The sequence below is a fragment of the Anabas testudineus genome, chromosome 23 (assembly GCF_900324465.2).
Source record: "Anabas testudineus chromosome 23, fAnaTes1.2, whole genome shotgun sequence".
NCBI lineage: Eukaryota > Metazoa > Chordata > Actinopteri > Anabantiformes > Anabantidae > Anabas > Anabas testudineus.
Window position 1 is genome coordinate 7,540,140 of NC_046631.1, and position 27,698 is coordinate 7,567,837.

The 27,698-nt window shown below is 37.9% G+C and overlaps 1 protein-coding gene across 1 annotated transcript; it reads right to left on the reverse strand.

Annotated features, from left to right (window-relative positions):
• Window positions 1-163: 163 nt before the first annotated feature.
• Window positions 164-24,700, reverse strand: adipor2 (adiponectin receptor 2). The gene is made up of 9 exons (XM_026362579.1): window positions 24,567-24,700; window positions 12,744-12,802; window positions 12,096-12,400; window positions 5,467-5,640; window positions 4,276-4,447; window positions 3,346-3,532; window positions 3,057-3,244; window positions 2,458-2,651; window positions 164-2,256 (listed from the first exon to the last, which is right to left on the reverse strand). The coding sequence occupies exons 3-9, from the start codon at window positions 12,180-12,182 to the stop codon at window positions 2,128-2,130; spliced, it is 1,131 nt and encodes a 376-aa protein (XP_026218364.1). The 5' UTR covers window positions 12,183-12,400; window positions 12,744-12,802; window positions 24,567-24,700; the 3' UTR covers window positions 164-2,127.
• Between the last annotated feature and the right edge of the window lie 2,998 nt (window positions 24,701-27,698).

Below are 27,698 nucleotides of genomic sequence, written 5' to 3' on the forward strand. Positions count from 1 at the left end.
AATTAACTTGGGGATAATAGAGAATTTTATTTAAATATTTGGTATTGATTAAAAAGATCAATTATCAGAATAGTTGATTTTCTGTTACACTTTGAAAATGTATCTCATATACCTACTTGTCATGTTTTAGTGTGCATACATAAAAACTAATGAGACAACAAGATAGATTGAAAAAACTTTTTTATTAGAACAATACAGCAGATATAAAGGTCTATTGCAATCATAACCCTCCCATCAGAACAGAACATGTGCTTCTGCAGACAATATGCGCTCCCAGAGAGAAATAAATAATTACTAACTAGATAAAATAAAAACAGAAAATGAGAAAAAAAACAAAAGAAAACCAAAGAAGATGAAAATAAGATTAGTTTTCTTCTCCTGCAAAGCAAAGCATGATGCAAATAAGAGATACTGATCATGTAAATATTTGCTGTTTAGAAACTCGCAAACCTAAATCAATCATAGAAAACAGTTAACGACAAGCTCGGAATATAAAGGTTTCCATTGTAAAGGTGCTAGAAATTGGTTGTGTCTTAGTATTTGACACTACGTTTGCAGTAGTCACAGTAACCTTTTGAGAACGTGTCATTATTCATGATCATTTCAGGAAACTTCATGTTGTTTTTTTTGCAAGATACCTGCTCCACACCTCACACGATGCTCTGTGGCTGAAGAATATAAACCAATAAACAAAGACAACAACAACAACAAAAAAAAGGATTAAAGCTTTCAATAATAACAATACCAACAACAGATATGGATAAATTAAAATATAATCCAATCAGAAAAAAACTATGGTTTGTAGACAGAGTATCCTGGTTCTGTGAGACTTTTATCAAGTGTTGCAGAGGAGCAGGACTACGAGGAACTAATCTGTTCTGCATTAATACTGCAACTTACAGGACCAAATGATATGTTCGACTCTGGGGCCTTGTTTGAAAAAATATCTTAATTATACCCTTTGTAAGTTTTAAGGCCTTGTTTAAGAGCATGGCATAAAAATGATTAAACTTATAGTATAGAAATTAGTTTGGCTACATTTCAAGATGATGTTTGTTTTATAGTTTTGATTTTATATTTGGTTTCAAGCACAAATGTTCACATGAAAACGTTTTATTCATGAGTCCCCAGGTCTGACGTCAGATCAGTGCGCCGACTCTGTAATACATGTCAAACACAAGCTCACTGCTTCAACACAAAATGGGGGAAAAAAGTGAGTAGTGGACTGTTGATCTGCTCTCTGAATGCACTGGACACAGAATACCAGCGAGTCTTGAAGCCACTGCTTGTTTGTTAAGATTCAGGATGTTGAGCCTTAGTCTTCCTCTTTATTTCTAACACCATCCTTGCATATACAGATTTGACGAAGGAGTTTGAAGCACTTCCCTCCAACTGCAGAATCTATTATTTGCTACACTGCATCTCACTGCTAGAGCAAGTGTAGATAGAACACCTCTTCTCCTTAACTTTAATCAGTTTATCATCTAACATATCTATTCATCCTTACCATCATATTCTAACATTTTTTTAGTTGTTTTTTTTCATATGTTTTTACAAATCTATAACCCAAAATTTAGTAATCTTATTTACATGAAAAAAGGGTTCTTTTAAAAGTGACTCTCAACCCCACACCCAGCCCAACATCTCCCACTGCAACCTTCACAGAAGAAATCCAGAAATTTTCCACTCAATTCTTTTTCTTTTCTTTTCTTTTTTTTTTTTTTTTTGTATTTGGATGCTCTAAAATGTGACCTGGAAAACAGCATTCAACAAAACTGCTGCCACTTCCTAGAAAGAGTAGCATCTCAAAAACAGGTTTATAAAATACGCTGTCTTGGAAGTAGTTTTACAGTTGAGAAGGTGGGGATGGACAGACAGACAGACCAGGGGACAAAAGGAGAGTAAAAACCCTCCTTAGCCAGTTTTAATAGTGCCCCCTGGGAGGTGATCCTGTGTATTACACACACAGACACACACCTGACAAGCCACTTCGGTCTTCAGTTTCTGGAGAGCATGCGTGTGCATGTCTTAGGTGTAATGTGTGCGAGTTTAATTCTGTGCATATTGTCAGAACCAGTGCCCTCCCTGTAAAATGTGTGTGGGTGAATAAGTCAATCGGTGTATCCGTTAAAAAGTGCCGTCCTCAGTGCAGCCCCCGCCCGCCGTGTAGCGAAACTCCTGCAGGTTGGACACGCCATGGAAATGAACGAAAGCCCCAGCGACTACTAAGATGTGGAACAACTGGTGGGAGTGGAACTAAGAAACAGAGATAAAAACAAACAGAGACAAATATAGTAAATTAACTGTGTCTGAGGGACAAACAGTGACATAAAGTGAGAAACATATGAAGAAGAAAGTGTTTCTACTTTGGGATTGTTTTAGAAATAACACGGGGGAATCACATGACGCATCCCTCATACTGTGTCCTGTCAGTGCATGTGTTTATTAGCCACTAACCCAGATGTCACACTTTCCAGGGAAGAACCTCTCTGGGATGCGAGCGGCATACAGACAGGCTCCGGTGATGTAGAGCGTCGCCATCAGCAGCAGCCAGCCCATCTGACCGATGGTGGTCGCCTTGATCAGACCCTCACTAATGACAAAATGCAGGCTGGGAACCACGCCACTCAGACCCAGACCCACAAAGACACCTAAACCAACACATACGAAGAAAAGGTCAATAAATTAGAGACCATTATACAGTCAGTAAGTTATTGTTCTTATCATTTGCAGCTTTTTCAGATATCTGAACAACTTTATTTAAAAAAATAAAAACTCAAATCTCTGATGGCAATTTTATCTATTTATAATAAAATCTACAACCCAATCATGTGTGCAAAAATGATAGACACTGTACTGAACATTCATAACTAACTTTTACACTTCAGAGACACAGGAACATAAAGGAGAAGTAGCTGCTGTTAGTGGCTAAATATGGCAGAGCAGCAAGTTGCAACAGAGTCAGATTACACAGCAGTTGGATATGATGATGTGCATGTTTTGCTGGACAAACTTAAGAATAAAATAAAGATAAATACTGAGATGCATCACTCTACCTGCTCTAACTCCTCTGTACTGTGGTGTGGCGAAGAAGTCGCACTGGGAGACGGTGATGGCGGCCAGTCCCAGTATGCACACCACGATCAGGTAGATGAAACAAGGCTGAGGAGAGCAGTAGAAGGAGTAGTACAACCAGGGGACAAATGAGCCCATGATGAGGAAGGCAATCCCGCTGTAGTCCAACCTAGAGACAGAAAAGCAGTGATGATTTGACTTTGAACACTAACCAAATTTTCTAAATCTCTACTGCATAATCTTGGACATAAAAATCAGCGTATGTCTTACTTGGAAAAGACTCTGGACACGCCCTCGGAGTGGCAGTAGACTGTGTGGAAGAGCCAGGAGAAAGACAGGCAGAGGATGGCTCCCAGGAAAAACATCCCAATCACCACCTTCTCCTGGACCGGCGCCACAAACGACATGTTGGGCCTGAACATGTACATCAGACCCAGAAAGAGGAAAAACAGACAGCCTGCAGAGAGAAACAGATGGACAGAAAGAGAGATTATATTAACGAAAAGTAACTAACTGCTAAATAAAATGAAATGGATTCCACCTGTTACTGTAGCCCTATGTTAAATTAACTGGAAACATTTTTATATCATTTACCAAATGAAACACACCAAAACATGATAACAATTAACAAAAACCTAACTCAAACCACTTTTACGTTCAGATGTAGTAGCTCTCTTACACCACCAGGTGGGAGCAGGGGAAAATAATGTGTCATTTCAACCCAGGATAAAAAAGAAAAAGGTGGTGGTTTGTTTTGAAAAACATTAATAACCTTTTCAAACAGGATCTGAAACAAGGCTGAAAAAAAACAAGCCAACTAATTCCCAGGGACTCACCAACATTAAAAACAACACCAGACAACTTAATAATCAACTTTTCTTACATAAACTCTCAGCTAGGCTTTCAACACTAGTGCTTATACAGTAAAAGCTAAATAGGCTGGTTTTGCTGTATGCCAGTGCAAACATTTACACAAGGATTTATTACCCAACAATGAGTAAATATAAAGATTAACTAAAGGACAAAACAAGGGCTAATGGGGTAATATGTTACAGAGAAACAAGAATGTACTGTTCTTGTGACTTCAAGTCAAGAACCAACTTTAAGATTTCAGCTTTGGGTCTATTGGATGGTTTAGGTTCGGCATTGACGGCACCGACAGGTTAATGCAGCCACAGTGACTGTGTGTGTGTGTCTTACCTAGCAGGTGTGTCCAGATGTTTCCGGTCTCTGTGTGGATCCTGAAGATGCTCTTAAAGCAGGCACGAAACGAAGGCATAGGTGGCCTGTGGCCGTGAAGCAGGAAGTCATTATCCTTTAGCCAATCGGGGAGCACGTCATGAGGTATGACACGCCACCGGCCCTCCCACACCTGATTGGTTAATAAAAAACATAAATAAATCATATAATTGTTTTCAAAAAGATGATGAAAACATGACTCCTAACCAAATTTAAATGTCTTTAAGCAGATGGTTGTTTATGTGTGTGTGTGTGTGTGTGTGCGCAGTGTAGTGTAGTATAGGTCTCAATGTCAAAGAAAAAGTAACTAACTAATAAATAAACTGAACACCGCTGGCAGAGAGAAGAAAGAGAGAGATGATGCTTTGACAGTTTCTTGCGAGAGTGATTAATTTCCCTAATTTACAACCTGCTGGTTGCAATTTCAGACTCTCAGTTTGTGTGAGAGCGTGTTTGTGTGTGTGCGTGACTATTAGTGCAAGCTGGTGTACTTAGAGTTCATATGAGTTCATCACATTTAGCAGTGTCGTCTTACAAACAGTCGCTATGAGGTCTGCATGTCTATCTACTTGCTCATTTTTATTTTAAAATAGTGACACGTACTTAATGAAAAAACTCCTCTTGGACTTGAACTTGTTTCTTAGTCACCATGAAATCCATTAAAAAAAATTACCACATACTGAGAGTTTCAGGCAAAATAAATGGCAGGTGAAGAAACAAATAATGCACTGTATTTTATTAACTCTGCACTCTGTGAAACCATTTTTTCATCTGGCAAACTGGGTTATTTCTGATCAAATATATTTTGGACATTTTCCAGTTTGACTTGTGCACAGACTCCCTGCCAGAAGTCAGTTTGAACAAAAAAAAGAAATTGATAAAGTCAACCTAAAACTTTCAGTTTGTAATTATATGATTTTATTGGTTTATTTTACTGTGTGGTTTTATTGAGTGTTGTTTAAAATTGCCTCTGTAAAACAAACATTGCTCTTGGGAGGATTAAGTTTAGTGAGCAATGGAATTAAAGGTGTGGTGCTTATAAATGTCTGCACAGATAGGTTAAGGGAGACGAGATAAACTATTTAAAAAGTGGCAAACAAATTTAGCATTACCTAATATTTGTACCTGTGAGTGTGTGCATGTGTTCAGTACCTTATGTACAAACTCCTCCATCTTCTCCATGGCATGGTGAGCCTGCAGCAGAGGAGTCATTCCCATGAAACCTTCGTCGCTGCTCCTCTCATCCTCTTCCTGTTCCTTCTCTTCTTCTGTTCCTCTGTCATCCTCTTCACTTACTCTTGTCTCCTCATCGCACTCTGGGACACTCTAAAAGACACAGAGTGGTACGAACTTTAGACACGCGTCAAACTTTTGATCCCAGCTTGCATAATCCTCTGCTCATATGCAAATTAAATTCAAAATGATAAGAAAACTTCCTTTCAAATTCATCATTGATCTTTTTGCATAATCAGTTATTGACAAGTAAAGTCTGACAACAAACATAACTAATCTTGAAGATAATGAGAAAACACGATTCCACAAATTTCACGTCAAGTATTAAAGCAAATTTGATTTCTTGTCCAATCAAATCAGGACATTATGAAAAATAAAAAATTAAAAACATGGAATATATTTTAAGAAAATAGATAAAACAGGTCTAACCTTTTATTTATAAATAGAAAGTTAGACAGACAGTGTGAATTCAATCTAATAAAAAAGCTGTCACAGCTGTGAAGCCAGGGACAGAATTAATATGGTTAGCAGTCTGTGATAAATACTAAGTCATTAATCGTAAATGACGCACACAGAAACAAACACACAGACCCACACATAGAGCTGAACACACACACAGATACATATAGAAATAGTGATCTTATATTTGGATTTGATAAGGCTTAGGGTCACACCTCTGTTTAAAACCTAATATATATATATATATATATATATATATATATATATATATATATATATATATATATATATATATATATATATATATATATATATATATATTCTTTTTTCATTTATTTACTGACAGACACAAACACAACCTCCTTCATATACCCACATTACTCTGAAAGGAACTGATTAGAAGAGATGAGCCTTCTATTCTTTTTATTAATCGCAAAGAGGAGGACAGTGAGGAACGAAAAGAGACAAGTGAGAAAATGAGAAAAACGAGACAGACAAGAGAAGTGCAGAGAGTGAGAGAACTACTGCTGAATATATAATGCATGACTAACCCACCAGCGAAGCCCGCTCCACTTGCATGGTCCCTGCTTGTGTGCATGTGTTGACCACGTCTCTGTGGATATTTTCGAGTTCCTAAACTGTGATTTTTGTTGTTGCGCAGTGCAGTGTGCTTACCTATAGACAACACTGAGTATTACAACAACAGGACACACACACACAGACACATGCAGCTAATCACACCTAATGGCAACCGGGTGTAAAACCTGCGTGTGTACGTGAGGGTAAGTGTCAGTGATTGAGTACACCATGTGATTGCCGGAGAAACTAGGTGACTGCCAAGGAGCCACGTGTGCTCTGTGGTCTTTGTGGGTCAGTCATAACCTCTCGTGTGCGCCAATGCATGCAAGTAATGCAGATGCTGCCAGGGTTATTCTCGAAGGGTGCGAATAGCTCTTACTCTGTATGTGTGTGCGTGTGTGTTGAGATATAGTGCCCTCTAAATGTACTAAGAACCCAATATGCCATCCCTATTGGTGCCTCTTGAGAACCCAACATATACCCATTCATACCAGCACTGAGGACACTGAGCCAAATAAAGCATGGTGACAGATACACACCGTACTTGTAGCATACACACTACTATCTCACATAATACATTCTAAACAAAGGGATGGCAGCTATTGCACTGCAACTATGCCTAATGTACTTTCACAACAGTAGGAGACAGTTTGTGTATGAGTAACATGAGTTAAATACAGCATTAAAACCTGCACTTGGTAATAGTAATAAAGATCCAGTAACTGAAAATACTTGCATACAAAGCTGATGTTTTGGAGAACCATGGAGGCAATCACATGTTGTAAAACTGTGAAAACAGTTGGTAAATTCTGTCAGAGTGATTTCCTCTAGATCTCTACAACATTATTATTGATATTTGTCTCCTATTTGGCATTTGTCTACCTCTGTATTAAATGAAACACACATGAGATGAGATGTAGAGAAAAAGATGTGATGCATATTTTACACATTAAGAGGCAAAAAATACTAAAAGATTATCAGCTGCCAGCTGGCCAAAAGATGCTAAAACTGCTTTTTCTCCTGTGAATCCTCTGTTAAGGTGCACAAAACTAACAACCAAGTTTTGAGGTGCAGCAGCAGGTGATAGGTGATGTTGCTGTAATCAGATCTAAGAGACGTAGACAGGAGAAGGATTGCAGGAGTGAAGCTGGTTAAGGTTCTAGGAAATTCAGGCTATCCCTAACACCCTAATGTGCTTACATTCACGCACTCACGCACTCACACACACTCACACACACACACACACGCACACACGCACACACGCACACACGCACACACACACACACGCACACACACACACACACACACACACACACACACACACACACACACACACACACACACACACACACACACACACACACACACACACACACACACACACACACCCTCAACTTGGAGATGACACACGTGACTCGGCCTCAGCTGCATGGTCTCCAAGAAGTCATTATAGCAGAAGTTATGGAGTTGAATTTCACTCCATAACACTCCACTGAGTCAAGTCTGTCTGTGTGTGTGTGTGTGTGTGTGTGTGTGTGTGTGTGTGTGTGTGTGTGTGGTTAAGAATATGATCCCATGCTTTGGGGAAATGTCCATCCTTGGCTCTGAGAGGTCAGATACTGTAACAGCTCATCATGTATGACTAAAGCAGACTACAGATTTAGTGCAGCCAGTCACACATGCTGGATCAGTTGTTATCATACCTCAGCAAAACACTGTTCTCATTTTTCTAGGAAAAGATTTCCTGGGAAACGGCTGAGGGAATATATGCATTTACACAGAACTGATAGGAAAACTAGTCTTTTATCGAAGCACACATTTACCTTTTGTATGTTTAAACCAATTTCAGTGACCATACTGTTGTGCACACGTCACATTTTCAAAAAATAAAACTTTGTATTTCTCTCTTTTTTTTCAAATATCAATTCATATTTATTTGGATTTCTGCAGCATTATTTATTATATAATACATTTTCTTTCTAGTCTTGTTTAAAAATACATTGCTGCTGTCTTATAATAATTTGAATTGTCTCATAACAAAATATCAATTAGTGATTCATGGTATGGCTCAATAACACGAGCCACAACATCACAAACTACACTAAAATGAGGTTGTACAAATAATGTACACTACAGTGCAAAGAGTTATAACACTTTTCACGTATGGATGAATTAAGCAATAGGTCTTGGATGACATGTACACACACAAGAAGTAGAGGAGAACAAGGAAATCACTTGAGAATTTGACCTGCTCAGGATTAAATGAGGTGTTTGCCCGAAAGTCCCTGAAGACCAATCTTGTCTTCTGTCTCACACATATGCAAAAAACATACATCCTGCTCCCCTCAGACTCTTTTACTATTCTGTATGTAGACACTGTTAATGACTTTGAACTGACTAATGATTGGTCACACACAGCTGACATATTGTGTATGTTACAAGGAATCCCTGTCTAATCAGTTCTGCTGAGCTCTACAGTCAGATAGATCATATGTTTGAGGAGATTGTGATGAAAAGACATTAAGAGAAATCTCGTCTTACTGTGAAATATGGAACTCTAGATTTTGGGTAAACAAAGTCACATGCTGGTAGTCCAGTCACAGAATCAGCTGCCAGCCAACAGGAAAACAGCTGAAACTCTGTGGACCAATGGCAAGGGAGCCTGAATCTATAACGAACGAAGAGGGAAGATCTCACCCTTGTACAGCGTAACCCCTGTGCACCACTGGCAGGGATCTATCACATGTGACTCACACATTCAAAATGCTTTCTTAGAATGATAAGAACTTGAAAAATACTTTGTGAAATGACAGTATGTTCCAAACACGCACACATTATCAAAGTACAAGTGTGACATTATTAGCCAACACCATAAACCATTGTTTTAGTTCATTCCTCAAAATCAATGACAATAACTGTTTTGTATGTTGTTATTGAAAACACAAACTTGCACTACCCCTGCTAGGAATGCTAGGATACGTGAAGAATTATGATTGTGGACAACAGGTACAATAAGAGGAAGTGAAACTAAATGTAACATCCAACATCCACAGGCCAGATATAGATATATATGAAAGCAATAAAAAAAATTCAGCACAAAGAAAGGATGTGCAGAGGCCGCTAAGGCCCAAAATCACAGGTGTTTGTTCACCGCTAACCGGTATTTCCCTTTTTTTTGTTGTTCATAGTCAAAGGGTGTGTGCAGTAAAATTCCACAAGACTTTTTGGCTGACGCTCTTCTCTGTCATCTGGAACATTACATGTTAGGTTTGAAGAACATACAAGTTTCTGTTGTCTGAACATTGAGTGAAATACATATTCAAATATTCAGACTCTGGATTAGGTTCTTGTTGTTTGTTTGTTTCCTCGTTTGGTCTTTAGTTTTCAGTAGGATCTTTTCCCCAATCTCATAAAAGTCTAAGTTTAAAAAGTGAAATTTATGTTATTTTTTAACAGTAGTGGTCTATTTTAAAACTATTCTGATCACCAAATTATGATATGAAACATTTCATACTAAGTTGGTAGTCTGATACTTCTCTGTTGGTTGTGATCAGGCAGAAATTCAAATACCAATCTAAAGCAGACAAATTCAAAAAGATCTGAAATGTTTGAAAGTGAATGGATTCTTTAACAATAAATACATTATTGAAAAAGTCAACTAAATTAAATTTTAAATATTTCTGGACAAATAATTGAAATAATAAAACTACTAAAATAAGAGACAAAGGTTCCCACTCCTATCTGATTAAAAGTGAAACAGGATGTGTGATGCCAACCTCAAAGTTATGCCAAACACTAACCACCACATTTTTAAGACACGCAAACATTGCAACAACCAAAATGTTAAAAGATTCTAAGTGTGGCCTATAAATACGACCTGGTCGCTCATTGAGGCAGGGAGCTCCTACTATCCTCTCTGATATCCGTGTTGTGTTACAACAGGTGAAAAGGGTTCACAGAAACACACACGAGCGGGCTAATTATACACACCTTAACATTATTGTGTTTCAGCTCAGCAGCTATATGCTGATTGCCTTTCAAAGTCAACAACAGAGCAGCGGCTGTGTATGAATACACACATTCACACACAGTCTAAAAGGCAGCAGAAGTGATGCCTGAGGGCGGGTGTGGCACTCTCTGATCTGGTCGATCAGAAACACTGCCTTCACTGGAAGCTAATCATACAGATTTTTGGTATTGAGTTTGCTTTTCTTCCAGGAAGACGGCAATGAAACACAACAGGTTTATTTTTTGTTGCTCAATTTCCACATCACTTTAGAATAAAACTAAACAGCTGGCAAAGCTGAGCCAAAACCCGTCTTACAATTCACTGTTAATTGCTACAGCATAGAATGACAAGTTCAGGTTTCAAAGTCTTGATGGTGGTGAGGGTGTCGATAAGACTTTAGTGGTGGTGACAGATGCTGACAAGATCAGGAAACAGGCTTGTGATGAAACTGTGCAAAATAACCTGCTGGTAAAATCCAAATAATGCTGAGTTGCCCTGAACTCCACCAGGGTTGTATCTTCTTGTCATTTTCAAGGACAGGATTTCAAGGTTCTCTGGGAAACTGTGGGCTACTCTGTTTGGAAGAAAGTTGCTGGCCTAGGTGAAGGAGTTAAGTAACTGGAGGTCAAATTCAATATATAAACAGATTATACAGCCTTTCATTGAATAAATGCTATCTTGACATTCAGAAGATTTTATGCAACAATCCAATCCCATCATCAAACGCAACACCCTGGCCAGAGGAACTCTTGTCAGAAACAAATGTGGTGATATTGTAGAAGGTTATCCAAGCAATACCCCTGGGAATGTATGGTGTAATGAAAGCAAAAATCACTTCAAGAAAAGAAATATTAGCGTGTGCCACACAGTGTATATCTCATCTGGCTTTGGAATGCCGTTTGACTCCTCATGAGGAGCTGAAAATCATTGCTAGGGAAATGAATGTCTGGACAACCCAGATTAGCAGAAACAGAAAATCGTTGGATGGATGAACGGGTATGGCAAACTTTCATGTGTTGTCCCAAAACCATCTTAAAACAATCTTGTGTGTTCTTAACTTTAAAATACTCTTTTTTAAAAGTGAGCTCAAGCTATCTTCTGATGTCTAATTAACTCCAGTGTTTAATCAACATTTTTGATCTCTGATAACATATTAGGCCTTCAAAGTGAAACTGGTGCTACATCACGCTCTATACACACACAAAGGCAAAAGACTAAAGTCAAGTGACTATATGTGTGTAGAGTATGACTTACTTCTACTTTGCTTTTAGCTAAATTTTTCCTGTTATTACACAGACAGAATTTGCTCAGCTACAGAATATGATACTACTCTGCTAAGAACACCCATTTAATTATTTATGTGTGGGCATCTGTTTTGGCAGGATAGTTTTTCTGTGCGATCAGTCGACCCATACCACACCAGAAGGCTCTGGACCAACCAGATAACAGCATGCATATGTGTGTGTGTGTGTGTGTGTGTGTGTGTGTGTTAGATACTCACCCCATTGTGTGAGTGGCACTCTACGGCGCTGAGGTGACTGGTTGAAGAACCTGAGGTGGGTGTGTCTCCTTTCTCCCGAGGACTCATGGGATCTGTGTGTGTGCTATCTGTTGTGTGTTGTACTAGGTTTGAAGTTCTGTGTCGCAGCACAAAGGCTGGGCTCTCGGCCCCACTCGTCTCTCCTCCGTCCAGTTTGAAACGCTGGACCAGCGTATACTATGAACTGGAGAAAACTCAGCTGGGACAGGTCAGAAGACACCGTGGATGATGTCGGCTAACTCCAGATGAAACCAAACCTGATAGGACTGAACAAGAAAAGCCATGTTTTACTTAACATTGTCTTCTGTCTGTTTAGTATTTTATTTCTTTTACTTAATTTATTTCTTTGGTCTTTACTTTGTTTCATTGAGCATAATATTTATTTTTTACTCCACTTTCTTTGTGTATTAGTCTCATTATTTTATGTTTTATTATCATATGCATATCATGTACAGAAATGTTCACCTATTTGTAAAGTAGTTTGAATTGCATAAAACTGTATGAAAGGTGCAACTGTATTTAAATTAAGTTGGACTGATTCACTGATGTGTTGTAGAAGACAAAACTGAAGTACTGATAAGCAGGAAAAGATGACGACTCATGACCAACCTGGACAGGGGGGCTGAAGTCTTCAGACTGGACGACACTTCCACTCAGGACTTTGTGATCTGGAAAAAGACAGAAATGAGAAAAAGAAATTGAGTGAGAAAGGCAAGAAGAAAGAACAGTAAGAAAAAGGGTAGTCAAATTTTGTTTATTCTCGAATTTGAAATGAAAATATTAAAATTGAATCAAACCAAAACAAAAGCAAAATAAATAACCAAGACATTGTTACTATAATTTTTGCAAGTAACAGTACAGGCTAATGTATGCCTGTTTACTAAACAAGAAAACTTTAGATCAATAATTCAGTTCACTATAAAATGATATTCTGTGGGAAACACAGGTGCAAATGGCATAAAATTCATGATAGCTGAGATTATATCCCAGCCAGTGAATAAGGAAGGAGACACAGTCCTCTGCTTCGGCGTTCTACATTAGAGATAAAAATGCACAATCTCTATCATTTGCCCATGATATCAAAGTCAAATACGACATTTACCAACAACAGACTGGCAACTTGCCGTCATAGCGAGTTGCTTAGTGATGAAAGATGTCAAGGACAGGAACAGAGATTCACACGCAGGAAGTATTTGTTCTTCCTTCATGTTTCTCTCACCATTTCTTGCTATACAGTTATTCACCTGCTTTAAAGAGAAATATCGCATAAGAAATTCTGGGTTGAGCAAAAATCAAACCGGAAGGTGAGCCCATTATCAAGTCTACAGGTCACAGACTTGTCATAACAACAGCAGGACAGCACAGATAAGATAATGTTGGTGAGTTTTAAGGATGTGGACAGAACCACACATTAGATCTAAATTGATCTAATGTCTAATAAAAGCTAAATTGCAGATAAACTTTCTTCAACTGCTTTAATGGCTTGTGTTGTAATGGTTGACAGTTCTAAATAAAAACCGAATGCTCATACCGGGATTGCAGGACTGTTGACACTAATGGAACACAGGCTAGCAAGGATATGACATAAAGACTTTGAGCTCTTGATATAAACCAGGAACAAGAACAAGTCTGAGGAAAACTGAAAGATGTTCTCATGATGACAAAAAAACACTACAATTGTACAGATGCTGTTAATAAATGAGAGACTCACTCTCTTACGAGAACACAGTATAAACATGGAGCAAATTTTACCAGCAAAAACAAGCCTTAAAGTCCTTGATTTGCAAGGTTTGTTTTACAGTCCCTAGACATTCCACCTTCATAGAGATAAATCTAATCATGTGTACATAACCGAGACCTGTTCATATCTACATGTTTCTACTGCAGCAAGTTTCCAAACACTCACTCCCAACCAATGCTTTAATGTTCTGTAAGTGGTGGGTACTGCAGCTGTACATTCATATCAGCACAGACTTTTTTTTATCTTTATGTCTTACACACTCTCCCTACTTCTGTTGCACACACACACACACACACACAGTGCTCCCAAGGGACCAGATCAATGTAAACGTGCCTCAGAGCACTCAACCACTTCATTTAAAGCAAGCTCCCGTGCTACCACATACACATTAGGGAATATTGCTCAGGGAAACAAACAGCAATACAAAGTCATTCACACACACCTCAGCATGTACTTGTAAACATACACACAGAAACTGCTAAAGACATCATTTATAATTGGCTGATGTAAGCATGCAGGCAGCAATTCACTTGATCAAGTTAATGCATTGATGCAAAATATTGAACTACACACAAACTAACATTAGTACCATAATAGCAGATTATTTCTATTTATTTGCAACCAGCGTTTTTTATTTCTGTAGTATGTTTAAAAAAAAGCAAAATTACTGACTGTAAAAAATGTTAATTGTACGTTAAAAAAAGTACACTAAAACACTAAAAAGTAAAAGTAAAGTTTGATCACTTCCTCCTTTCCACGTGAGGAGAAGCAAGTTAATGCTCAATGGTGACCATATTACTGTGTTTATTCATTAGCAGCAGAATCAAAAGTTAAAAAGGAACCACTGATGTCTGTTAGGTTTTCTTGCGCTGTTAAATGTTTTTCTGAGGTCTCTGCCTACACGTGCTTTTTCGTGCAAATCTAAAAGCTGTAAACGTTACCACAGTTAAACCACAGCTGGTGATGGTGAAAGAACATTGGCATACAAAAAAAGGAAGAGTTATGAGACCAAGAGGCAAGAAAGAAAAGACTACACAAAAGGAAAGGACAGTGAAAATCATTTAAGTAGTCATAGGGAAAATACAGTTCCAGCGGGACTACTCTGTGCTGCGATGATGATAAAGTCGCCTATTTAAGCTAAACTGAGATGACTGGCCGGTGGGCACGTTCCCTCATCAAAATCAAACACTTCTACACTCAGTGATTGTCCAATCAATCTCTCCTGTTTTCCTCACTCCCTTTTTTCCCCCAGTCAACTATTTTTGAAAATGTATTGATTAATTGCACCTGCATTTTCTGTCATGATGAAAAGTGAGACTCCATGCTGTGCTCTTATTGCCTAGGGAATAGGAGGAATAAACTACTTTTGATGATCAATTCCTAAGATAAGAGTCATGCGGCCCTATTGCCACACAAGAACAAATAGCTCTCCTGACAGCTGAAATGGCTGCAAATTATTGTTCTTTTTGGGTCTGACAAGCAGTGGAGAGGAATTAATATACAAGACGGTTGTGTAGACGAATGTATGAGACCATCATACTGTGTACATACTGTGTCTGTATCCACATATATATAAAATTCTAAACAGATTTTTAATTCAGTCTATGGTTGACTTAAGAAATATACCCCTTTACTAACTGTATACGTGGAAACTGGAAACAACATCAGAACCACTCTGGTGATAAGATAGCTAAAATATTTGGCGAAACAATTAAATCATGTTGCTCTGGAAAACAGTTGTGTGGTATTTTTTTAGTGTCTTTGCAACAACAATGAGCAACAATAGCTGCAATCATGCAGCTATTGTAAATGGGGGAGTCAAAAACAATAAGCAGACAAGCACACAAACACTCATTGGAACTGCTTGGAAGTACACCCAAAGCAGCAGAACACACAGAACAGAACAGACTGACCCCATATTGAGATAAAAAGCTCTACTCTGATGAAACATAATGAAAAAAAATAAGGAAAAAAAATATTTTCACACACCAGAACCAAATGGGGCTTCCCAGGGTCTGAGCCAAATCCAAACGTTGAAGTTTCAGTTCTGAGAGAACAGCTGACACATAATGTGTGTCGACAACAGGATGCGAGATGACTCATCAAGATTTTTCATGCAGGGTAACTGTATGATCACAATTTTTTGGCTTATAAAAGTGTTGTGGATGTTGTATATACTGACATTTTTCACTCAGGGGTGAACACAGAGACAAGTTCACCATCTGTGTGGTTTTTCTCAGAACTCAGAAACTCAGAAAATACCACCAAACTGCCTCTGAGTGACATTTCCTAAGGGACAGATAAAACGGCAGCAGCAGCATTCTGAAGAAACCAGGCTTTTGCTCTGCTGGTTAAACCACAGTCCAATAATACTCTAGGAATGCTCTCAGTTAAAATCCCCACTGCTGTGCCCTTGAGCAACACTTCCCCTTTTCTGCTAATGAAACTGCTCACTAGCAGTTGCCTTTCACCCATTTTCTTAATAGATAAGTTGCTGTCAGCAACTGTATTCTTTAAAAAGCAATAATCAATTCCTCTATTCACTTAAATATTTAATATTCTTGGCCCTGAGGCTACTATAGCCATACCATTTCTAAACATTACTGTCCTTGTCCTAGGCAGGTGTGCTTTTAACATTGATGTTATTGACTTGAACCAGAGGTCAATATTTTCAGCACTGCCAGTAAGTGTATCCACTACAGCTGACAATATGAGTATAACGAGTATGCACTTCATTGGTTGTGATGCCATATGAATGGGCCATATAAAACCTTTTGTGTCAAGACTCAAGACATTATAGGTCTTTAAGTTAGATTACTTTTGTGACCTTAGAGTCTTCTGTTCATGATGTAGATAGGTTTGGGAGAGGTAAGAATTGCACCCAAGGTCACTACAAAGGAAGTAACTGACTTGCAGCACAAGCAGGTTTTTAACATGTAGAAGCTGCTGCTGTTATCTAGAATTACCATACTTATTGTCAAGTAAAGAGCATAGGTGCCCAGCTTCTTACACAAGGATGGCCTTGAAGGGTACCAATTGGTCATAGAGGGCCAACTATTCGAAAAACAATCTCTCTCTCACCAGTAAATCGCTCTACCATGCCAAATAAATCTCTTAAGTGCTCTACTTTTATGTGTCATGATGCACAGAAATGAAAAGTCTCCAAGAGGATAAATATATTTTTGTTGTATTTCTTATAAATAGAAGACTTTAAAAAGAACAGTTTGTCATTTGGGAAATACACTTGTTTGCTTTCATGCTGAGAGTTGGATAAGAAGATCAAACAAAGCAAGTTAGCTTAGCTCAATTTAGCACAGGAACACCAAATTGTCATTTTGACAGGGACCTTTAGAGACAACTGCTCCCCCCAGTTTTCAGCCTTGTGCTAAGCTAAGAAGCTGCTGGCTATAACTTCATATTTACTGAGCAGGTATGATAGCGGATTATTTACATCTAAATAACAAGAAAGTCAACATAGCATATTACCCCAAATGTCACATTAATCATTTAACACATTAATAACCAATGTACAGCTTCTTTATACTGGATACCAAGCAACAGTATCAAATCTAAGCTGGTATAAGTGATATGGACATTATCATACGGATCATCTTTTATCACCTTTCACCCACTTTTAAGATCAAGTGGTCCATCCATCAGTTGGTCCATCCCTTCAGACTGGATTTCCATGAGGGCTAAAACGTCATTTATCATTTACAGAGGATGAATCCTAATGACTATACAGTGATCTTGTGCCCTTTACCTAATGGTAGATTACAGTATATGACAGGACATATCTAAAACTAATGAGCAAATCTCTTTTAACTCTAAACTGTACTCTGGGATTAATGGTAACTATATGTCTGTTAACAGGCAAAGATTAGCACGCTAAAAGGCTACACACAAGGTCATTTATTAATGTGCACTGTTCTACGCAGGCATGTTCCCAGCATTCCCTCACACTGATTGTCACCATCCATCTAAATTTGTCTCACTCTCTCACATACAGGCTTTAGACAGTCATCTTTACCCCAGAACAGTGTGGAGTCATTGTCACTGTACAGCTGTGAACGTGGCTCAAAAAATCACTGACAAACCCAACAGGAACTTAAAAGATTAAAAAACAATAAGAAAAGAAAAGGAATTAGACTGACTGAAAATGTCAATGGAAATTGATTTACTTTATAGATTTTTTCTTTCACCTGAAGGTAGACAGTGAGTGTAAACTTGGACAACAGCTGTAAAAAGTGGAAGTGGAATAGAAAAGAAGCAGAAGTGCCCATTTCTGGAACTTAATCTGTGGATTAGGGACCCAAATTTGGTTAAGGGACCCATCTGTCATGGTTGTACAAATTATGTTTAACAGAAAAGAAAGCCTTTGGCAGTTAGCTAAATGATACTGAATGCTGCTTATTTACGAGCCAAATATAATTAACTTAGAGAGCCAAGGGGAAAAATGTGTTTTGCAATGATGTGAACTGTAGACAAAGGCACTGGACAGGAGGCAGTGAAAGTACAACTTGTTTTAGTTAAAGGAAAAACATACGCAGAGATGTGAAGGAAGAGAAGAAGGTGACTCACTAGACCTGCCGGCAGCATCAGTTACTCGTCAGACATGTAGCTGTGCCTGGAGAATGTATGAGTGTGTGTGTGTGTGTGTGTATGTGTGTTTGTGTAATGGCACATTAACTTGTAGGTCATAGGCTATTTTAAGGAAGGCAGTATTTTGCTTATACTTTCATTGAGCAGAAATCAAATGTGGGACAAAGGCCAAGTAGCATAGTACAAGCACTGTGCAGCTGATCCATAAAGTGAAAAAATACAAGCAATCTTTACACATGTACTGTAGACAGACTGTACACTGTGTCCACATCTGACTGAAGACAGAAAGAACAAGATAAAAAGAACTGACAGGGTAATGATGTTGCTGGTTGAGTACAGAAAGCAATGACTGAGCAGTAAAGGAATGAGGGTTAGGCATTATTTAAAAAACACCTACCATTGGCTACACGTTATTTTAAAGGTATGTTGCATTTTCCATTCATTTCAATTTTCCAGCAGTATACAATGCTAAAATAAATTATTTTTCTAATGTCTTCCAAGTGCCTATTAACCTATATATAGCACAACACCATAGCCACACATTTTTAGGTCTGATTATACAACATAGGGTGTCCACTAAACATTTAGAAGATTTATCCACTTCCAGATAGTTGTTTCTAGTTTGGCAGCTGTGAAAGTCAGTGTGTGTCAAGCAACAAGCCTTTCCCCTACATTATGTGCTCAGTGCCCTAGGTACTTTATCAGATATAGCCTGCGCCCTATCACCTGCTATATCATGTCCTCTCTGTCACCCACATACAAAACACAACATGTTAGTCGGTGGAAAAGTGCATACTTTTCTCTTCAGTTCCCTCAGACACACACATAGGTATGTATTACATATGTGTATATTGTCAATCAGAATCAGAACAATAACAGTGGCTAGGATTATTGATAAAAACAAGGTGAACAACACTACACTAGTACTGTAGGAGTACTGTAGGTCAGTGTGTCCTTTAAAAATCAGTCTAACTTTAACAGCAGGTAAGATATTTGACTAATAAATTCTAGGCCTCAAACTCACTGCATGTTTATTTAACTTTGTGCTTAAACTGTAAAATTAGATCACTTAAAACAGAAACCTAACTTTGCTATGACCTTGAACCTTTGACCTTGCTTCAGGTTTATCAGGTTTTCATGAAACTGTATGTTCAAACAGGTTACACAGGCCTATTGGTTTAAAACTGGTCAAAGGAGGTTGATCTGTATCTTTTCTTTACTTGCCAAAGACTGTCTGGAGACTTTCCACTACATGACACTTATATCTCCTTTGCATCTAACATTTTATGCAAATATTTCTCTAACAGGAAACAGGATCATTTTAGCTATTAATGTCGATCTTAAAGTCACAAGTACCTTAAATAAGATAGAGACTACCTGTAACAACACATTTTGAACTTTGCCCTTTAAACTACACATAAAGTTGGACCTGGTTCTTACTGTGATATCATGTTGTGTCTCTGTCTAACTTTCATTATTTTTTAATGTCAGTATTAATCTTCAGAAGTCAGGGTGTCTTTTAATCAACAAAGGAATTTTAACTGTTGGTGAAGACTCTTTTCTTCTTTAACTGTCAGTGTCTTAAGACCCTGCCCCTTTTTACTCAGGCAGAAAGATAAATACTAGCATTGACGTCAATTCCTTTAACCTTTTTTTTTTTCTTTGTGTTTCTGTGGCTTTCTCCCAAAGTGATGAATCATGTATATCATCAGTGTCTCTGCAGTGAACGGACTGTTTACTTTTTCTTCTGTCCAAAAAAAGATATTAAAGTTTAAAGCTATTATAATTTCCTTGACTAACTAAGGTTTGACTTGGGTGCTCCACTGTCTTTTAATATACTTTTACCTGTTCTTGGTGTAAAAATAACATTTGCTTTCCATAATATTACATTAGTTACTTAGGAGTCAAACTCTTCACTTGGTGCTACAGTTTTTCACTCTGTGAATTCTTCTGGCAGGGGGTTGGCAAATAGGTCTCCCTTTGTATTTGGGACAGCAATGATTTAAACCTGCTGTTTGAGACCACATGACTGCCTTTACTGTTCATTGGGACTGTGTGGTTGCTCTCAGACCCACACTTAAACATAACCACACACATACACACCCATACACACCCTACCTACTATGATATTAGTGAAAGTGCACCTTGGATTGTCTATCTTCATGCACAACAAGCCTGTAGCCTGTTTTCCATCCAAAACTATCCTAGTAGCCTTTTTAATCCATGTTGTCCAAAATCGAAATAACAAGAAAATATCTGGCGTGTGTGAGTGTGTATCCCCCCGTGACCCCTCAGTCCTGGTACAGCAGTGATTTTCTGATGTGACTGCCAGCAGTCTTATGATGGCGATATAAACAATGAGAGTCAGTGTGACATGAGCTACACACACATACACACTCTTGTTCGCTCATTCACAGTATACACACAGATATGAAGCTTCATAGTGCTACTAAATACTCACAAATGCTTGAAAGAATATTTAACTAAAATATTCCATGGGCTAAACCCACTTTTCCCCCAAACAGCCTGGGACTAACATAATGACAGATTATACATAAATGCACAAGAAAACGTCATGCGCTAGGTGATTCCAGTGTCCTCAGCCACAGCAGAGATAGGCCTTTTCGTCATAGCCACCATTTGACTTGATCTGAAACAAACAGATTAGTCCTACAACCACACAACCTACATGTGGCCCCCCCAAAATAGCAGGTATTAAGGAAATTGCATTCATTGAGAATAGCAGAGCCAAAACATGCCCACCAGCAAATAAAAAAAGGCCCTCGAAGTGCTCTCATCATCACAGCATATAAAAATATCCATGTAACAGTCTGACACAGGCCAAGCTATCAACTCACATCTTTACAGTCTGTAGGTGACGAAGGTTGAAAAATCAATTTGATACACAATTGCTGAGTTTGTCATTGTATCTCAGAAGCAATTCCTAACCATTCTTAAATATAACAGTGAAATCCTGAACATATATTTGTTCTGAAAAATGTATAAATGTATCTGGACCCCGACACTAATGCCTATAAGCTGGCACTAAACGTGACTACATCCTGTCCGAATTTCCTATTGAAGATTTTCAAAAAACACTGCTGTTTGTCTGTAAATTACATTGAACCACCATCTGCACACAAAGCACACACAAACCACAACAAGGTCAGTACACTGATGGCTCTGCTAAATGAACACACAGCAACCAAATGCTGTGTTTTTCAAGCACTGGGTGGACTGCATGCAGATAAAAATAGGTCCCCTAAATGTTCTGATGAAACCTAAAGCCACTAACTATATAATTTTGTCTTTTTTTTATCTTTGCAGTGTGAATGATTTTCCGAAAAATGTTAAATCAGCTAAATGCAAGAGTAAAAAAATGGGCCAGTGTCTACAATAATAACAGATTAGCTAAGGTTATGTCTTGTTTTTATTAGAAATCTGCCTCAACATGAAGCTGCTTGCCTGTTATGTATTTTTTATTCAAGGCTACTGTGTGAATGTTGACAGATACAACCAGATGCCTCCAATAAACATTTTTAACACTGTTGTAACTCTATCATCTATTAATTTAAACAAATGTCATTAATTTGTTAAAGTAAAGTAAAAGGTAAGAAAGTAAAAAAAAATGCATTTGAGAAGCTGGATCCAGTGAATTATGGCATTTTTCTAGAAAAAATAAAAAACAAATAAAAAACTCACAACAAAATAGTAAACTAAATTAAAAAATGTTTTGTTCAATTTTTCAGAAAAGCTTACTATGCCTATGAACAGAGTAATTAACTAGTGGTAAGCTTATTTGACTCATATGGCATTGTTATAATGTATGTACATGCTTTCTTAAGTGACAACATAAACCATTTTTGGTTTGCTTGCGAAAAGGAAAGGAAGCACAGAGACGAGAAGCAGTATACAGAATGGAGGCACAGCTACTTTGTCTTATGATCAGTCAGATTTAGCAATGACAGTTCTCTGCTATTCTTAGAAGCTATGTTTAGCTGCCCTCCTGCCTGGCACACTGTCAAAGCCTGATTTCATTATACATTTAGTAAAAAATATGACATATTGCCCAGTAGGCATGCCTAGCAGCGTGAGAGTTGATGCACATATTAAGTTCGCCAACAGATGTTCTGAATTCATTCTTTGTATAACTTCAAATTAGTATCTTCCAACAGGAAATTAGAAGTAATTTCCTGTTGGAAGATAACTAATTTGAATATGAAAGGTGTGAAGCACATCTCAGACAAATGAACTCTGTGCAGTACTGTGGTACTGTGTGTACAATGTTTTGTGTTCAACTTGATTTGAACAAAGTTGCTAAACGAGAGAACTATGGATGGGTCTACTTTGTATCCCGCATATGTGACAGCGAACTACATCGATATGCACAGGTAGAATATGAGATTGACAGTAGGGAAGTGTGCGTGTAACTATATTTACAGATCACAGGTTCGTGTTTCTTTCTGGTGCTATTAAGTTACATAGAAGCAAATGTGCACTCAAAAATAAACACAATGTGAAACCCCAAAGGGTCAACCTGTACAACAAATCATCATTAAAAATGCAAAACAGGGTTTCAAAACAAATCCCAACAAAGATGCTGCTCCATGAAATATCCATGGGGTTATCTTAAGCAAGGGAACGGTTGGGAGTGTTTCTGTAGTTATAAAGTTTGGGAGTCAAGACAAATAGGCTATCAGCTACCCAGCCCATAAAATATTTATAACATGACCTCATGCTTTGTTGCAAACTGAACATTCAGAATCACGCTAAAATGGCATGGGATGATATTATTAAAAAATACAATTATTAGAAATAACATCAGAACTGTACTCACTCTCTCATCAATCCATCCATCTATTTTTAATACTTAATGGCAAAGCAGCTATTGACTGGTCATAAAAGATTGTTGAAAAACAAACAACCACAGTTATTTAGTAAAATACTGTATGTTAGTTAATCTGTGATAAATATCCTAGCTTCTTCTTCTTCTTCTCTTAAATTGGTGATATACAGCTGTTCAGCACAAGACAGTGATTAAATAAAGTTTGTGTATGACCCAAACAGCTTAAAATAAAGAACATTTATTGAGTTCAGAGCAGCTCTCTAAGTCTTTGAGGTTCAATAACAGAAACTCAAATTACACAATGTTACATGGCAATATAATTAGTTTATGAACTAATACAGAAACCAGTTTTGTCTTAATCTTTACAGTCACTTTAAAGATTCAGACAAGCCAACTCAGGTTAAGTAATTTGCAGCAGATTTTGTTTTTTTTTTCATAAAATGTCAAAGTAAACTATAGCAAGAAGTTACATCCCAAAACCTCTGTTTGGAAACAAGCTTTTTCGAGCAGCTACTTGTAAAATAATCTAGTTTCTCTCAACCATTAAAGAGCAAATACATGTGAAAGCTCAGCACAAACAAATGCAATAGACTCCAAGACAGTACACAGAAGTGAACACAACACTGGCGAGCAAGCCAGACAAAGAAACCCGAAACTCCAGCCAGTCTACCTTGTTGTTGACAGCGACAATATGTACACCTCAAACACAAAGAAACGCACAAATGAGAGTTTATTTTTGTATAACGCCAGCCTTCTGTGATAATACATCACCTTACATTTGACACATATTGTGCTGCCAAAGGTAATATAAGAAAGAAGACTGCAGCCTGTCGACAGGCTGTGATGCTGGTTTGTTTACACCGACCTAGCGAGCTGGCTAGTCCGCTAACAGGAGCTGCTACATGCAAAAGAAGCTAGATAACTCTTAAAGGAAGCTTGTGTTTAGTCTGACAGCTTACCACGTCGACCTACATGCTATTAAACGTCCCAGATATTGACTCAATATGAATTATAATTCCCCGCAAAGAGAAAGCAGAGGCACAACACTGGATAGCAGGTTGTGCTCCTCTGTTGTTTTGACAGCCAGAATTAGCTGGATGGAAAAGCTGCTAGCTGGCAGGTTACATTCACAGAGGCGCTACCGTTACGCTAGGAAAGTCCTAGTGTAGATTTAACAGTCTGAAACAACACAAAACAACACTAATAACACTTTATAGTGACGTGTGTCAGTTGTACTACTTACCTGGGCCTGTTGTCTGAAGAATAATCCGTCCTGTGACTAATGTAGGTGCCTTAAAGTGAGAGTTATTGAGTCGCTCGTCTCTTCTCCACTCTGAACGGTTACTGACTGGACTGGAGGGGAGGGGGCAATCACCGAGTGACGCCACTCGCATGACCGCCACACAGCCAATCAGATCCTTCGAATTTCCGATCGACCAAAACCGACCAATCGCTGACGATCAGGAAAAGGAAGCCATATTCCGGGAACGTTTTTGTAGTTTCTAATTAGTTTGGCAAATTCAATACAAAACTGCGAAAAAGGCAGTTATTAGCTACAATAATATTTATGTGGCGAGCTGAAAAAGTTGTTATATAGATATGGTGTGTTTTAAGTCTCTTTTCACTTAAATCCAACTATGTGGACTGCGGTCTGCCATGTAGAAACTCGTTTGACAAGCAGCCTCCACATGGAAATAAGCTCTTCTGGTCAGCCCTAACGTCCGAGTCTAAAGTATACAATAGCATGTCACTAAACAAACTAACTAACATATATTCAGTGCAATTACATATTATATGGCTTCAACTAACACTTTGTTATTTATTGCAATTGTAGTATTTTTGATAGTTATATTTTGAAATGGCTTGTATTGTCTAATGATTTAAAAAAAAAACAAACATCCATGTTCATATTAGAATTGTAAAAGGACATCCTGTTAGTCCTGTATAAGAAGCTGGACAGAGCAAATATTCAGCATATCTAATGCTGGGGCATAAAACTGATTATCAGGTAATCTTTTGGCATTTTAGCTATTGATTCTTCAACTTATTGTTTTAGCATTTAATCATATTTTTTAATACTAGTACAGTGATGTATTGACCTTATACTGAGAGTCACACCACTGCTGGGTCACCTGTCCTCTCTGCTCCCCTAGCCTGGTATCAATGGGTGTACCCTGCCTGAATACTCCCACACGCCCTGCTGTGTAGCAATTATTGCCAACTCTTATTGCATGATTGTGCAAATGGATTTATTGTGATGCAAGGCTGGCACAGTTGGGTGTGTTGCCAAACTGAGAACAGTTCAGCAGACTCTCATGGGTCTGGTTAATCAGGCCTACAGTCTCACTACTAAACACGTTCAACAACGTTTTCAACAAATGTCATGGGTTCAGAAATACCATGGGAGAGAGATTACTTGCATTGCTTTCTGAGGCAAGTAACTGTATCTCTGGTAGGACATTGTAGGACATTACCTCAGTACTTTGGCCTGATAACTGTTCTAATCTGGTGCAATATCTTTATAATGCATCATCTTCACTGACTGATAAGAATTTATGATGACGAGTGACATTTTTCTACATGGTAGTGTATTGATTTAATGTAATGTCAGTAGTTTATGGGAGAAATCTGCAAACAAGTTTACAATGTGATATTAAATATGGTTATATATGTATAATTAGATAGATAAAGTTAACTGGAACTCCCCTAGTCACCCTCCACATATACAAAACAAAAAAGCTTACAGTATTTTTTGGACCAATGACAGACAATTTACTAATTTATAATCACTTGAAAAAGTTGTTGACTAAACTCATTATTTACACTACACATATGTTATAAAGCAGTTAGTCGTTCAGCTAATTGCTTGGCTAGCAAAGAGTTCATGTCCCTCTGCCTGTCTTTTTGACAAAGTCCACCGTCATAGTTCAAGTCATTGATTTTTTTTTACAATATAACTGATTTGTCTGTGCCAGGACTTGGTGTACACTGGAACATGATGTGATGTGATTTAGACATTATCTCATACAGACAGAGAGTGTTTCAACAGGATGGTTCACTGAGGCGACCGCATTAAGTGCTTCAATGGATAAAAATGATCTGTTCTGATTAATAAAGTGTTATCCTGTTCAATCTTATATTGAGAAAGAAAATAAGCAACTGCACTATGTTGCTGAGTGTTGTTTGTCAGTACGTGTCTGAACTGTACATCATTAAATTAAATCCTGCATTTAGAAAGTGTGTTTGTACATTAGCCTATACTTAGTTATAACAATGTAGTTTGGAAGTGTACTTTATATTCTCTGGTTCATTCCACTGTTAGTTGATTGCAAATCCTTGTGGCTTTTTAGTAAGCCATCAAATTTGTTTCTAAACATAGGGAACCTTTAGCTCCACAGCCCTGAAGTGAACTCTGGTGATATAAACTCTATTTGGCAGGATGACACAGCTTGTGTGCATAACTTTGACTGCACTTTTAATTGCACCATATTCATTATTTCTGATATTATTTAATGATATTATAATGACATACAAGTGTACAAGCCGTCATTTAGATTTTAATTCAGAAATTGAGAATTGCAGCCTTAACTTCTCCTTTCCAAGTTTCTATGAGCTACAGTGATTTGTGTAAATAAAGTGTGTTAAAAAGGTTGTGAGAGTCACTCACCACAAGTCATGACAGGTAGAACACATCTGTCATTGTGTTTGTGTTTTGAGTATTTTCGTTTTTTAAAAAGTGTGAAACTTGTGCTGTTCATTCACAGAATGTCAGTTTTGGGCAGTACTGTCAGCTAAAGACCTTACATAGTGAATAAAATACTGTATTTATTGTATTTAGAATAAAAGAAAAAATAAAGTTCAAGGCCTTAATCATTGTAATGATCATCGTCCACCTCCTGCAAAAAGTTTGGACGCTATGGAGCTACAAAGTTGAATACTAGTGGCCAAACAAGCCTATGGGTGTAGCACACATTATCCTACATGGTAACTGACAGGGTGTGACAGAAGAGGAGAGCATATGTTAACTGCTTAACACCCACCACACCTCTGGAGTTCACCACACCTCATTCTCTCATTCCCAGGTCAGAAGGTTTAATCCCACCGTCTTTAACCTTTTGTTAACAGAGCTGTCACACTGAGAAGAACAGTTTATGACTTATTAATTATGTAAAGTAATCATGTGTAAAATGTTAGGGTTAATAATGCAGGCCATCCACATTCAATACATTATGGCATACAGCCTGAAAAGTATGTTTTGATTCAGAGTACATCACCTTACTGGTAATTAAGTGCAATGTTTGAGAAACTATAGAAAAAGTTTTCGTCCTGGAATGAGTTATCTGCTGGTGTCACTGTTAATTTAAATAAACGGGTC

Excerpts from the sequence above, each read along its gene's own strand:
- adipor2 (XM_026362579.1), bottom strand. The coding sequence starts at position 12,182 with ATGAGTCCTCGGGAGAAAGGAGACACACCCACCTCAGGTTCTTCAACC. Across the intron at positions 4,448-5,466 it reads TGGAGGAGTTTGTACATAAG|GTGTGGGAGGGCCGGTGGCG; the intron begins GTACTGAACACA and ends TTAACCAATCAG. Across the intron at positions 2,257-2,457 it reads CTGGAAAGTGTGACATCTGG|TTCCACTCCCACCAGTTGTT; the intron begins GTTAGTGGCTAA and ends TCTGTTTCTTAG.